This window comes from Cucurbita pepo, chromosome 1 (genome assembly GCF_057944985.1).
Source record: "Cucurbita pepo subsp. pepo isolate OVF chromosome 1, ASM5794498v1, whole genome shotgun sequence".
NCBI lineage: Eukaryota > Viridiplantae > Streptophyta > Magnoliopsida > Cucurbitales > Cucurbitaceae > Cucurbita > Cucurbita pepo.
In genome coordinates, this window is record NC_141798.1 from 19,734,242 (window position 1) to 19,749,521 (window position 15,280).

Sequence of the window (15,280 nt, forward strand, 5' to 3'; positions counted from 1 at the left end):
GTGAGATGAAGAACGAAAATTAAGAGTCGAAAAAAAATAAACATCTAGCGTTTAAAAAATAATAAAATGTCAGCTCACACCAACTTTGATAAATTTTTTTTTGGAGTAGAAAATGTGTAATTATGATCATGAACAAAATTAATTGAACACTTTTCAATCCAAACACATGGAAATCAATGCCATGAATCATAGAACATGTTATGACATTTAAGGGTAATACATTGCTTAATGAACAGCCTTTGTTGATCAGCTCAATTTTATTAATATCATTTTGGGTATATGTCATTTTCTCATAAAGTACAATTGAAAACAATATTAGTCAATTTGAAGCCTAATTTTTAAAATCAAAACTCCGATAATGGAAGTTCGCAAATTATCATTCACACCATGGCGCTGCTTTCGGCTGCTGATGAATCTCCGCAGTAGTGACTTTCCAACGACATTGACTCGACCTCCACGCCACCCCACAACAACTTGAGCAACGCCTGCATTGTTATTGTCGGTTGATCCATCCAATTCCTGTCCGGCCAAAACGATCCCTCTATCACCTGTTTCGACGGTCCAAGACATACCCTCTTCAGCTTATGTCACTCTCTTTCTCTAGCTGCCCCCTTCCAGTCTTCGGCACTCGCCCTCGGCTCCTCCGACGTTCCCAAAAGGAAGAGATTGGTGAAAAGGTGAGGACCCTTTTCCCCTTTTGACTCTGTTCTTATCTGAGCACTGAATACTTGGTTATGGAATCTGTAATTATGTTTTGTTGAATATTACTCTGCTGCTTGTACGAGAAGGCGATGAAAATTGAACCCGTTTTTTCTTTATTGCCAATTAGTGTAAAGGGAACAGGGAAATTAGATACCCAATCGAATATATTCTTAATTAGAGCAGGGAATAAGCTAGACTATGGATGTAATATGTGTAAAGAAATTCTACCTCATCTTAAGCGATTAGGTAGCTTTTTTTTAGAGGGGGTTTGTTCCGTGAGCTATATGTTGGAACTTCCTGATTGTTCGATGTATTCTATGCTTTTCCCTGCATCTAAAAGACATTAGCTGTTTTGCAGCTTTGGAGATAGCAAACTTTGGGGGCCGTTGAATCTTTTAGCCTAGGCTGAATCCTCAGGATATTGGAGAAGCAGGGGGTCATCTAGTAACCATGGAGGAAGGTATGGACACATTTTAAACCACTTTTGATGTGTTAAGCTATTCTATCATGTAAAACCAAAAAACGTTTGGGGGTTGTGATGGGTGCTTTTGAAGGTATGGGAGCATTGAAGTACTCGCGGACAGCCTATGAAGAGGCATTGGATGTACTGTCCTCGTTGATTGTCAGCCGTAGACGCTGCGATAAATCTGGAGATCGGTTTGAGTTGATGTTTGAGTATGTAAAGGTATTACTGAAACTTAACACTTTATTATTGCTATAGTATACTTGAGCTGATGATCATTGAGTTGACTCAATATAATAGATGCTTGATTTAGAGGAGTCCATGTCGAAAATGAAGGTCATCCATGTAGCTGGCACCAAAGGCAAGGTACCATCTTCATCTGTTCATGTTCTTTCATTTGGATACTTCTACTTTTGTCCCATTCACTTTAACATTGTCAACTTAGAATTTTTAAACTTTGCTTAGAAAACATGAGAGTTAGCTTGAAAATGATGCTGTGTTAACTAAACTTTTTTCTTTTTTCGGGACTTACATAGGGATCCACGTGCACCTTTACCGAATCCATATTGCGTAAATGTGGCTTCCACACTGGCCTTTTCACTTCTCCTCACCTTATTGATATCCGAGAAAGATTTCGCTTGGATGGGTAACTATTTTGCATACTACGATGTTTTGTTGTTCTTTTATGTGGTAAAGTTGGTCGACCACTACTTTGTTTATTGAGATGATGCAGATGGTTGTCCTTACAGTAAAGCCATTGATTTTTCGTTGCAGCAACGACTTGCTTCACATTATCTAACTTTATTTCTGGAACTATTTTCTCGTTTTCCACTTTGGTTGTTGCAGCATCGACATCAGTGAAGAGAAATTTTTAGCCTATTTCTGGTGGTGTTATAATAGGCTAAAGGTATTTTACTTGTCAATTTGATATATTATTATTACTTTTAATACATAAGTTCATCTAATGGATCAAATATATGGTGTCTTTGAATCTAATTGTATATGTAAACATTATATTTAGATTCTGAGTTGCTTATTCTTCTAGTAAAGAGACGTTTGAACTCTATAAAACTAAACCATGGGCTTTACTATTATTTTTTAACTGTAAATAAAGCATTCATTGATATTTTGAAAGTTTTCTAGAACAATTTATTTTCTTCAGGATTATAAACAATTTGTTTTCTTCAGGAAAAAACTAGCGAGGATGTACCGATGCCTCACTTGTTTCGCTTCCTAGCGTTACTTGCGTTCAAAATTTTTTCAGATGAACAGGTTTGATGTGTTCTTTTTATTTTAATTTGTTTCTGGATAGGCTTTCTTTGCTCAATTTATTACTGGGATTATAATGATAATGTTTTATTGTCATCAATGAAGGTGGATGTAGCTATCTTGGAGGTTGGTTTAGGTGGAACTTTTGATGCTACCAATGTGGTATGCTCATTCTCTTTTGGCTTAAATTATAAAGTATTTCATGGCATGTAAGATATTGTGAGATCCCACATCGGTTCGAGAGGGGAACGAAGCATTCCTTATAAGGGTGTGGAAACCTTTCTCTAGCAGACGCGTTTTAAAATCGTGAGGCTGTCGGCAATACGTAATGGGCCAAAACGGACAATATTTGCTAGCAGTGGGCTTGAGATGTTATAATGGTATCAGAGCCAGACACTGGGCGGTGTACCAGCGAGGACGCTGGGTCCCCATGGGGGGTGGATTGTGAGATCCCACATCGGTTGGAGAGGGGAACGAAAGCATTCCTTATAAGGGTGTGGAAGCCTTTCCTTAGCAGATGCGTTTTAAAACTGTGAGACTGATAGCGATACGTAACGGCCTAAAGTGGACAATATTTGCTAGCAGTGGGCTTGGGGTGTTACAGATATAATTTGTTCTTGATTAGAAAGTAGAAACCTTCATCAAGGTATAGCCATTTCATAGATTCTAATGTTTCAGGTCCAGGCACCCATTGTGTGTGGTATAGCTTCTCTGGGTTACGACCACACGGAACTTCTTGGTTAGCCTTCTCTCGACCTTGACAATAGTTTTCCTGGAAAATAAATGTTCGACAACTGTTTGCGTTATGGCTTAAGCACGAGCGTAGATGTTTTCTTTCCTGTTTGATAAGTTTGATAATGTCAAGGTTTTCTTACATTGTTGCTTTCTTTCTGTTTTGAATTTGTCTAATTAGGAAACACTCTTGGTGCGATAGCTTCGGAGAAAGCTGGTATCTTCAAGGTTTGCTTCAAGAAACTTTCCTTAAAGCATGAACGTCTAGGAATAATCATTTTGTTTCCATCCCTTCACTTCGGTGCAGCGTGGGGCTCCAGCTTTTACTGTATGTCAACCTGATGAAGCCATGCATATGCTTAGAGATAAAGCTTCCCAGTTGGATGTATGTGCAAAGCTCTTCCATTCGCTACCTCATGACTATGCCTTGTTCACACTGCCTTATATTTGCACGTCCCAGGTACAACTTACAGTAGTGCCATCGTTGGATCCGGAGCTTCTACAAGGTCATAAACTCGGGCTTGAAGGCGAGCACCAGTATCTAAATGCTCGTCTTGCTATTGCGCTATCCTCCACTTGGCTTCACAGGACTGGCCATTCCAATCTGTCGTACAAGGAACAGAGCGTAAGTTCTACATATGGGATTTGTCATCAGTTTTCCGTAAACATATCTCGTGTTTTCTGATTCTTTTTCTTCTTAACAATATGTTACCAGGGGTCTTTGCCTGAGCAGTTCATAGAAGGGCTAACCACTGCCAGCTTTGAAGGGCGAGCTCAGATTGTTCCTGATAGATATAATGATATTGAATCCCCGGAAGATCTTGTCTTTTATTTGGATGGAGCCCATAGTCCTGAGAGCATGGTGGTTTGCAGTAGCTGGTTTTGTGCTGCAATAAAACATAACCAGGAAGGGATCTTAGATCATCAGTTGGATGATAATGGTACATCTTCAAATAAACTTCTTCAAGGATATGATAATGATGAGGCAAGGAAGAAATCTGTGCAGGTAGATTTTGACTTTAGCTTGACTTCTCCAAGTTCGTTTTATTGTTTGTCAAGAAAAAGGGATCATGAATAAGATAGTTAGTTTCAGTTTGAAAACCTATTCATTTATGCAGTGCTTCAACTTCTTTAGATGGTGTTTAATCTAGTAGTGTTGGACATTGTAGGTGCTATTGTTCAATTGTATGTCGGTACGAGATCCACAGTTGCTTCTTCAACCTCTGATCAAAACGTGTGCAAATAATGGTATGTATTTGTCGAACTCTTCGAACTGAAAAAATCAGGTGATCTGGTTAATACACAGTATTTCTTTTGGATTTAAAAGAATGATCTATAATTTAGGTACTAAATATAACATTACTTAGAGACAAAGAAAATGGAAGTTATAGAATAAGTTTTTAGCTGAGACTTACGCTGTGAGATCCTACATCGGTTGAAGAGGGGAACGAAACATCCCTTATAAGGGTGTGGAAGCTTCTTCCTAGTAGACATGTTTGAAAACCGTGAGGCTGACAGCGATACGTAATGGGCCAAAGCGGACGATCTCTATTAGCGGTGAGCTTGGATTGTTACAAATGGTATCAGAGCCAGACACTGGGCGGTGTGCCAGCATGGACGCTTGGCTCCCAAATGGGGTGGATTGTGAGATCCCACATCGGTTGGAGAGGGAAACGAAACATTCCTTATAAGGGTGTGGAAATCTCTTCCTAACAGACACGTTTTAAAACCATGAAGCCGACGAGTTTACGTAACGGGTGAAAGCGGACCATATCTATGGGCTTAGGCGGTTACATATCTCAAATAAAATATGCCACAAATCAATGAAATTCCATAAGAGTTTGGTTATATGAACTCAGGGGTCCACTTCAAGAAGGCAGTCTTTGTTCCAAATACATCAGTGTTCAACAAGGTTGGAACCCATGGTTTAGCAGAAGCAAATGGTGAAGTAGACCTTTCTTGGCAGTTCCATGTTCGAAGGGTGTGGGAAAACATCATCCAATCTGAGAAAGGTATTATCTGTTTATGCTAGTGATCTTTTTCTAAGTGTTTGGAACCATTCTTTATCCTCTGACATATTAGGAGGCGATTCTCAAGGAATTGGTACCATGGTTGAAGAAGAAAGTGAAAAACCAGAATTGAGTGGTAAGAGCTGCGAGAACAGCGCAGTGTTTTCTTCTCTCCCAATGGCCATTAAATGGCTCCGAGATAGTGTTCTGCAGCAGAACAGGTCCATTCGACTTCAGGTGCGAATATTTTCGAGTATGTAGACATGGGCACGTTTGGAACGAAGAAATTTATGAGCTTTCTATTATTCAGGTTCTTGTAACTGGTTCTTTACATCTTGTGGGAGATGTGTTGAAATTAATCAAGTGAAGGACGGGACCTGTTTAGCGTCCATGGCGATGGGACTACGCTTTTACTCGAACAACGACATCAGCAAGAACACGGTGCTAGAATTCTTTGAACATTCATGGTCTCATATTTGTTGTTTACAAGACTTGAGGTAATAATGGCCTTCTTAGGCTTCCATTTTTATCAGGGTTACATTTATTCTCAACTTTGGAATAGTGCATCATGTTTCTTCCTAATTATTTTTTTGTTATAATATACATAAAATATATCTATATTATGACCCACCACTACCCAAGATCTAAATCTGACCATCATCACTTACTCATCATCATGTCAGCTGGATGACTAAATTGCCTTCCTACCTACTTGGGATATTAGTACCATCATGATTGATATCATTGGACAGTGAACGAATCACTCCTTATGAAAGTATAGAAATCTCTCCTTTGCAGACGTGTTTTAGAATCTTGAGGAAAAGTCCGAAGAGGACAATCCATGTTATCAGTGGGCTTGGACTATTACAAATAGAGAACATTCTGTCACATATTCTTTAAATTTGTAGATTCAGAGTCATATCCTTGAATTGGAGTTTGGGAGATCTCGGCTCTTAGAGGTTTAGTTGGATCGAGGATTAACGTGATCGACATGTTTTAGATATAAGCTAAAGTGGTGGGGATGTTATGGTATGGTGCAGGCCACACAGCTGGAAAATATGACTCAACTTATTCCATCTGTTGCCACCTTAAAAACAACTAATAAGAGTTTTAGATTTATGTCTGATTAATTTTAAGGAAATAAAAAATTAAGGAAAAAAAAAAACTATTTAAGGCATTTAGCGTAAATAAGGACTAATTTTCCAGCGTGTTTTCCGTTTCTGGCTTTACCCTAATTCTGCTCTCATATATTGATAATTAACTCAATAAAAACTGAGCCATTCGATTTCAAACTCAGGGAAGAGAGATTCTCTCTGAGAAGATTGATTTGCAGAAAACTTTTCTGCAAATCAATTCCATCAGATCTCTCTCCCTCTTTTAATGTCTGTTTCTCAATCTCCTGACCTTTCTTCCGACGTTAATGGCTTCCACACCGATGACCTTCTTCACGAGGCTGCCTTCGCCAGCCGTGGCTGCTGCTTCTGGCTTCCTTGCCTGAGGTCTAGTCCCTCCAAGTCCTGGTGGGAGAGGATTAGGGCTGCCGATAATGACGACGAGTGGTGGCTTCGAGGCTGGAAGAGGTTCCGCGATTGGTCCGAAATCGTTGCCGGCCCTAAATGGAAGACGTTCATTCGTCAATTTCACAAGAATCGCCATCGTCAATCTACTTACCGTTACGATCCGCTCAGTTACGCTCTCAACTTCGACGAAGGTCCAGCTCTCGACGATCCTTTCAGCGAGGACTTCATGCGCCGCGACTTCTCCATGCGATTCGCCTCCATTCCGGCCTCCGCCAAGTCGTCCATGGACCTCGGCAAGGATGGACCGTCCTTCATTTGATTCTGGATGGATATAATCATGTGGCTCTGGAACCTCCGTGTGTTTGATTGCTTCTCGCCAGAACCGCCGTGCGCGGTGGTCGTCGTCGTCGGAGGAGGAGCGGAGGGGGTATTTGCTTTTCGGGGAAGCGGGGATTGTTAACAGTGGGGGTTAATTTGTGGGCAGCGTTACAATCTAAAAACTCGATGATTTTTTTATTTTTTTTTGTTTGGTTCTTCCGTTTCTATAAGATTACTTTTTCTTAATTATTATTATTTTATTATAATTATTTATTTGAAACGAAAATTATAATGATTTTTTTTTTTCAAAAAAATTTACAATCCTATAATAATTTTGTTGTTTTTATATTTTACATTTGAAGATTTCAAGTTTAAATTATAAATTTAAACCTTTAATAATGTAACATAACATGGCCACACCATACCTTTTATTTATCTAATTATTTGTTTTGTCATATTAACTTAATTTGTCTAATTATTTGTTTCGTCATTTTAACTTAATGAGAATCTTATGAGATGAACTAAAATTTTAATCCAACAAGAGATTCAATGTTTGTCTATGAGGACGGAGTTGTGTCGAAACTTTAGAAGCAGCTAAAATAGCTATGAAATTTATCCAATACCCTTTAATCCCACCTCAAACGTGCTTTCTTAGATGTCCTTAAATCAATTATCAAGGGAAAAAAAGACAGTTTATATCATATTCAGCCGACCTTTTCACCTATTCAATGTAAACAAGATTAGGCACCTCAAAGACACCTATTCAATGTAAACAAGATTAGGCACCTCAAAGAATAGCTCAACTAATCACATTTAAGACAAAAGAATGTGAAATTTCACCTCGAGAGAGTTGGCGGTTGAATTGATTATATGACTAAGTATTTAGTTTTAGATGAAGATGTTCACATGGGGGAAGACTAATGGATGCCCAAAAGACTCTTTCATTCATTGAGTAAGAGAGATGCCTATTCATTCTATCAAACTTCAAACCTTTCATGGATCCCACCACCACTCTCTCTCGCTTTCCCCTTCAAAGCAAGAGGGGCCTCATAAAAGAAAAGCTTCTTCTATGAGGGCAAGTGCCTTTAAAGGTATGACAAAAGTAAGAGCGCATGGGCCACTCATTCACACATCTTAGACAGATGATCATGCAAGGGCAGGGCAGGGCAGTGCAGTGAGAGAGTGCTTTTGAAGCCCTCTCTTCTCTGCTTTGGAAGATTTTAACTAACCTATAAATATGCAACTGTCAACACTGTCAAGGCTATAGAGATGGACAGTAATTGTGAGATCACACATTTATTGAAAATGGGAACAAAAACATTCCTTACAAGGTGTGGAAACTTCTCTCTAACGTTTTAAAGTCGCGAGAGCAGACACTATTTACTAGTTGTAGGCTTGGGTAATTACAAATGGTATCAAAGACAGACACTGGGCGGTGTGCTAGCGAAAACGTTGGCTCTCAACGATGGTGGACGGTGAGATCCACATCGGTGAGAGAGAGGAACAAAACATTTCTTATAAGAGTGTGGAAACCTCTCCCTAACCGACGTGATTTAAAATCGCGAGGCTAATGACCATAGAAACAATGATTTAAGTAAGATCTACTACACGGGCGGAGTTCATTCGATTGCTCTAACTTTCTAAGAATCATGTTGATTGCATTAGCGTTAAAGACATCACTACTCTTCCTATTCTACACATTCTATACTGACATCATTTGAAACTCAAAAAGGATATGATTTATGGTTTCAGTGGTAGGAAGACATATGGATGGATACCAACACTTTTGTTGTAATCAATACCTCAGAAGTTAGCACCAACCAAATCTCAAACACAAAAATGTAAATAGATACAACAAACATTCAGAAAAAAACAGAGTTTTTTAGGCCATTTTTATGATGGCCCTTGTGTTTGCCTCAACCATGGCAAGTCTGTATTAAGAGAAGAATCCATACCTATCTGCGGCTCAGTAGAACTCAGATGCTTCCCCTTTTTAGACCAAAGCCAGATCTTCGAAACAGAGTAACTCTCTCCTTTAGCTACACTATTCAGCTTCTTCCCATCCAAATCTGCAATGCCCTTTGGTTCTGTACCTTTGAAGGGCTGTTTATGGTCACCCTCTTGTTGAGCTCTAGACAAGGGAACTCTGAGCTCAGCGTCTATAACAACGTATTGATATGATCCCATTGAGTAACATCTCCTAGCATCCAAGTTGCTACTACTGGTCTCTCCAACTTCGGTCTCTACAGCCTCAGCTATGTTCATTCTTCTGAATTTTCCAAGCTTCACTGGGAAACCTCCTTTTTCATTCACTACCTCTTGAATCTCCATTCTTTTTTGACAATTAGGCAACCTATGATCTGCATTACCAACACATTCAGCTTCTTCTCCCAGTTCATCGAAATCGAACATTGGATTTTCGATCGAAAAACCAGGGCTAAATAACGTTCCTCGACAAAGAGGGCATGTCGAATTCGACAAGAGCCAAGTGTCTATACAATTGACATGGAAGGCATGGCTGCACATAGGAAGTAATCTGAGTTGGTCCTTCTCAGAATACTCACACAAGCAAACAGCACAATCAAATGGCTCCTTAAGCCCCACTATCTCCTTATACTTAAAAACAGGAAGTGCGTCTATAAAAGCTTGATCTAAACCAGAATCATGGAGATGGAAGAGCTGCTGAAGCTGTCTTTGAAGTGCATCAGAAGGAGACAGTTCTGGGTTTCTGTTGGATTGAGAGGAGGATGAGGAAGATGGGTGCTTTATAAGGAATCTAACAAGAAGATGGAGCAGACCAGAAATGAAGAACAGAACAGCCAAAATCACTATGATAAAAAGAACTGCTGGACTTATCCTCGTACCGGACGAGGTTGCAGATGGCGCTGCTGGTGGGGTAGGTTCCTTATTGTAAATTACATCAAAAGGGGAAGAAGAAGAAGGCGGCATAGGAGGAGGGTAGCTCAGAAATCCATCTTTCTGAAAGATTTGATGCCGAATCCGAGTCATTTTCAAATGGGGTTGCTCCAGAAACCAATTTTGACATTCCAGAGATCAAAATACTAAAATTAAAACCATACACCCTCCGCTTCTCAGAGATCGAACCAAGCCCGAAGCCCGAAGCCCCAAAATCAGTGCACTACAACAATGCAAAAACAAACAAAAACCCTAAACCAGAGGCGAAAAGAGAAGATGGGTTTTGAAGGGGATGGAGGGTTTTCGGTTCTCCGTGTGTTTTGGGAAGAATGGGAGATACCCAGAAGAGTAAAGGAGAGGAGAAAAGAGGCGGTGGGTTGGGAGATACGCGCAGGGAGAGAGCGTGGGAGAGGGATTGGTCAACCATGGGAGACAAAGGGAAGTGTGAAAGAGTTGGGGTTGGAGAGAAGGGATGGAGCAGATTCAAGCTCAACCATCGCGTCCATTGTTAATGGTAATGGCTGGATTTGAGACAAAACATGATATATAATAATAATGGAAATAAGAACAAAATTCACACCCAAATTCATGCTTTGTTTCAAGACATTACTTGGAGTTTGGGGATGTAACATGTGAATGTTCTTTTTTTAAAACATAATTGGGATAATATGAATGTATTGATTTGATTGTGTTGGAAATTAGGGAGTTTTAATGTTGATAATAATATTTGGAAAGCATAATGGTTTTCCTTTTGAAACTAAGTGGGAGGGAAAGCAAATGAATACCAATTTCATTACAACTTTGGTTCATTTCTTTGCTCGCTTTGAATGGAGTTTTGCAAGTGGAAGGCTTCAAAAATGTCAACAAAAGTTATTAAAAAGCTAAAACTTCTCTTTTTCCATCCCCTTTTATTAAAAGTTTACTTTTTTTCCTTTCTTTGGGTACGATACTCAACCCAAATTAATATGGATTATGACTAAATAGGTTTAGATTAGGGAGATAATAGAAATGGTATGTTTATAGGTTTTTCGCTTAATTCTCCCATTAAATCCTAACCTTTTCACTTTAGTAGTGATAGGCTTAGACTGATATATAATAATGAACAAAAAGATCTCCGAGTAATGAGTTCAACTCTCACGTGTCAAACACAACGATTTCAACTTGTTGTTCATAGAGCAGCTGAAGGAGGATGAGGGCGTGCACAGCCATACAAAGTTCTTATTTGAAGGAGGTGCTGCCATGGCTATGGAATTCCATCCGGCCATATTCACTTAAGAAGTACGTATGAAAGTTTCAAAGCTCCGATGAGGGATTTCATCTTGTTGTAGGGCCTTGTGGGCAATTCATCTCCACAGACCAGATGGTTCTCCATGAACCTGTTTCAAACAAACTAGCTTGGGCTTGGGCTTGGGCTTGGGCCTGGATCCACCTGCTACTAATATGTCACACCATCTACGCCTTCCTTATTATTATATTATATGAGGTAACTATATATTATATGCATTGAACTATACTAGGAAGGCATTACCTTCATATTATTATTATTATTATTATTTATTCATGGTTGTGACCTAATGCCCTCTCACCAGTTAACTTTCTGTAATACAATTTTCTTTCCGATAACTCAATAAAAAATTTAAATATTAATATTCAGTTGAGAATAAAATAAATTATTTTTTATAAAGATATAGAAAACTCTCTCTAATAAATACGTTTTTAAATTGAGAAGCAGGAGGAGAGTTTGGTGTCCTAGCATGCATGCAACAAACCGTCCACAGATGGTCTCTTTATTACATCATTTCCAACAATTTTTGTTTGTTTTTTTATTTTAAATATATATTTTTGAGAGTTGATTTATATATAAACCCTCCGCTCCGGACTCTGTCCAGTTGTCTTCAATAACAGAGCATTTCCCCACTGAACTTTCTACTCTGCAATAAAGTCGCGATGGCGGGAAGTTACTTTATGGAAGGCGTTCTGCCATTTCCGGCGATGGTAACCATGGAGTGCATCAACGTTGGTCTCAACACTCTTTTCAAAGCCGCCACCGCCTCCGGCATGAGCCACCACGTCTTCATCGTTTATTCTTACTCCCTCGCCGCCTTCTTCCTCCTCCCTTCTCCCTTCATCTCTCGCAGGTCTTTTTCTCTCTCTTTCTCGATTAATTCTTTCTTTCTTTCTTTCTTTCGATCAAGTAATTTTTAGATTTTGATTTTGCAGATCCACGCGGCTTCCACCGCTCAATTTCTCTATACTCTCGAAGATCGCTCTTCTCGGACTCATCGGGTGCTCCATCTCTGTGACCTAATTCATATGGAATTTAATTGATTTTGCTTTTCTTCGAAAAATTGAATTGAATCGGAAGTTTGTTTGCAGTTCTTGTTCGCAGATAATGGGATACACGGGAATCAATTACAGTTCTCCGACTCTTGCTTCCGCCATCAGCAACCTTGTTCCTGCTTTCACTTTCATTCTCGCCATCATTTTCAGGTTCCTCTTCCCCCACTTCTCTTTCTCTTTTAATACAATAATTGAAACCAAAACTTATTTAAAAATATATTAATTTATATGATAGTATTATAATGAATTGTGTGGATCATAAGATTACTTCAAATAATATTGGTTTCCATTTCCATCTTTTACACTCAAATTCATTATTTCTTTTCTATAAAGAAAAAAAAAGTCTATTCTATTATGTCTTATTATTAAAGTGCCCACACTACAATTTTTTCAACAAGTGGGGCCGCCTAATATTTTTTGTTTTTTCTTCCCAAGGTCAGGCTTTCCTTGAAATGTGATGCAAATATTAATAAAATCTCTATATTAAACTATATTTAAATTTAAATCGATCCACTTCTTTTATTAATTTATAAGTCATGATTCATCACAAAAGTTTATCTAATTAGAATTTTTAATCCATGCTTTTATTTAAACTTGTTAGGAATTAATCTTATATCTAATAATGAAAGTTATGTGATTAAAATTATTAGGAGATGGTCACAAACTTACTTACTTTATTATCAAATTTAATGTTTTTTTTTTTCAAAAAAACATCAAAATCATCATTAAAATATCCATTTTATTTTTGTCGTTTTTTATTTTTTATTTTTGCTTGTGAAGTATGAGGAGCATGTATAACACACGTCTGTGTAAAATCCTGAGCCTTTAAGCCACAAAAAAAGTGGTCACTTGCCAAATTGGAGAAAGATACAGAGAGGCTATCTCTCCCTGACCAATTAGAAAATTTAAAGATGAATTGAAATTTGTTTGATAAGACACTTTTATTCCTTTTTATGCAAATTATTGGTAAATTTGATGAAGTTAACTTGGATGAAGTCGTGGAGTTCTTATGGCTTGTTCATCTGAATAATTCAAGAAAAAGAATCTGATAATGCATGTGAAGTGGTGTTGTCCATTAAAAATAAGATAGGTTGGTTTGTTATCCTTGTGATTCAATAATTTGATTATGCGTGTATGATGAAAGGATGGAGAAAGTGGTGATGAAGAGCAGTAGCAGTCAAGCAAAAGTAATGGGCACCATAATATCCATATCAGGTGCATTTGTAGTGACGCTTTACAAGGGTCCAAGGGTCATATTCTCTTCACCACCCACGTCTCTTTCCCTCCATCATCCACTTACCTCTTCAGATTCTAATTGGGTCATTGGCAGCCTTCTCTTGACTGCTGAATATATCTTGGTTCCACTTTGGTACATTGTTCAGGTAAATTTCATCTTCATATTTTTTTTGTAAGAGCTCGAGCCCACCGCTATCTATATTGTAATATTTGGGCTTTTGTTTTCCCTCAAGGTTTTTAAAACGCGTATGTTAGGGAGAGGTTTCTACACCCTTATAAAGAGTGTTTCGTTCCTCTCTTCAACCCATGTGTGATCTCACAATCCAACCCCTTTGAGGCCAGTGTCCTCGTTGGCACCCATTCTCCTCTCTAGTCGATGTGGGATCTCACATCAGTTGGAAAGGGGAACGAAACATTTTTTAGGAGGATGTAGAAATCTCTCCCTAACTTACTTCAATGGGATGTCTCCTAACTTTAAAAGTTGTACTATTAGAGCTTTAGTCGATGCCCCAAAACGTGTTCTACGTCTGTATTTTGTGAGGAAACTTCAATATGAATATAACCAACCTTGAAACTGTTGAACATTTTTTCAGACAAAAATAATGAAGGAATACCCAGAAGAGGCAACAGTGATCTTCTTCTACAACATAACTGTGGCCTTCATAGCTGCAGTTGTAGGCGTGATCTTAGAGACAGATCCAAGTGCTTGGATTTTGAGGCAAAATACAGCGTTGGCCTCTGTTTTATGCTCCGTAAGAACCAAGAAAAGCCACTCAATACAATTCATTTCACAATGATATCTAACAAAACTTTGTTCTTTTTTTCTTTTCTATACTTTCAGGGACTTTTTGGATCATGTTTGAATAATACAGTTCATACATGGGCACTCCGGTTGAAAGGGCCGGTGTTTGTAGCGATGTTTAAGCCATTGTCGATTGTCGTCGCCATTGTAATGGGTGTTCTGTTTCTTGGTGATTCTCTATATCTTGGAAGGTATGACAACAAACAGAGGGAGAGTTCTGGAATTAGCTTTCCCTTTTGTAACTCTAAAACCTCAAGTTTCTTGCATGAATTCTTCTACCACTTAAACTAACTTGAAGAAGGTTGAACTTTGGTTGTGTTGCAGTCTTATTGGAGCATCCATAATTTCCGTAGGGTTTTATACTGTAATGTGGGGAAAAACAAGAGAAGAAGTGGGCGATGAAGAAGAAAAAGAAAGGCATAGCCATAATGTTAGTGATGACAAGGAACCACATGAAGATCAGAAAGTACCGCTTCTTGGAAACTACAACACACAGAGATACAGTTCAGATCATGTATGAAAAGGCCATGAAAATGACTGGTACAGCTTTTATTTACCTTCAAGCGTTGGCTATGGCCAAACATGCAAGGAAAAATGTAAAATTTGTTAGTGGTCAAAGCATGTCATAGGGTTGTAAATATCTTTAACATCGACCCTGTAAAACCAAATGTGTTTATCAACGTAATTTTAAATCATTAGCGCTTGTGCATACATACAAACTGAATCTATTATCTCATAAGATACTATAAACGCGCTCTAACTTGACACTGATTAACTGAAGATTAGCTTAATAAATTTGATATAGAAGATTGACGTGAGATCCCACGTCGATTAGAGAGAGCAATGAGTGTCAGTGAGAACGTTTGGCTACGAAGAAGGTGGATTGTGAGATCTTCCAAGAAGGATGAATGCTAACAAGGACACTGGGCTACAAGAGAGGTGGAGTGTGAGATCCCACATCAATTAGAGATAG

General features: G+C 38.6%; 4 protein-coding genes across 4 annotated transcripts; 3 read left to right on the forward strand and 1 right to left on the reverse strand.

Moving 5' to 3' along the window:
* Window positions 1-338: 338 nt before the first annotated feature.
* Window positions 339-5,726, forward strand: LOC111795361 (folylpolyglutamate synthase-like). The gene is made up of 17 exons (XM_023677739.2): window positions 339-677; window positions 1,061-1,162; window positions 1,257-1,387; window positions 1,466-1,531; window positions 1,702-1,811; window positions 2,012-2,072; window positions 2,354-2,437; window positions 2,540-2,596; window positions 3,113-3,173; window positions 3,348-3,394; window positions 3,474-3,551; window positions 3,627-3,791; window positions 3,882-4,172; window positions 4,336-4,414; window positions 5,026-5,178; window positions 5,249-5,412; window positions 5,486-5,726. Exons 2-17 carry the CDS (start codon window positions 1,153-1,155, stop codon window positions 5,540-5,542), a joined length of 1,614 nt encoding a protein of 537 aa, XP_023533507.2. The 5' UTR covers window positions 339-677; window positions 1,061-1,152; the 3' UTR covers window positions 5,543-5,726.
* Window positions 5,727-6,494: 768 nt separating this feature from the next.
* Window positions 6,495-7,259, forward strand: LOC111795380 (uncharacterized). Its single transcript, XM_023677770.2, has one exon. The coding sequence runs from the start codon at window positions 6,556-6,558 to the stop codon at window positions 7,012-7,014; it is 459 nt and encodes a 152-aa protein (XP_023533538.1). The 5' UTR covers window positions 6,495-6,555; the 3' UTR covers window positions 7,015-7,259.
* A 1,525-nt stretch (window positions 7,260-8,784) lies between these two features.
* LOC111809838 (RING-H2 finger protein ATL46) lies at window positions 8,785-10,507 on the reverse strand. The gene has a single exon (XM_023696317.2). The coding sequence runs from the start codon at window positions 10,020-10,022 to the stop codon at window positions 8,907-8,909; it is 1,116 nt and encodes a 371-aa protein (XP_023552085.2). The 5' UTR covers window positions 10,023-10,507; the 3' UTR covers window positions 8,785-8,906.
* A 1,262-nt stretch (window positions 10,508-11,769) lies between these two features.
* Window positions 11,770-15,002, forward strand: LOC111788905 (WAT1-related protein At3g28050). The gene is made up of 7 exons (XM_023669480.2): window positions 11,770-12,067; window positions 12,150-12,215; window positions 12,306-12,419; window positions 13,414-13,651; window positions 14,099-14,257; window positions 14,347-14,498; window positions 14,632-15,002. The coding sequence occupies exons 1-7, from the start codon at window positions 11,877-11,879 to the stop codon at window positions 14,825-14,827; spliced, it is 1,116 nt and encodes a 371-aa protein (XP_023525248.2). The 5' UTR covers window positions 11,770-11,876; the 3' UTR covers window positions 14,828-15,002.
* Window positions 15,003-15,280: the final 278 nt, after the last annotated feature.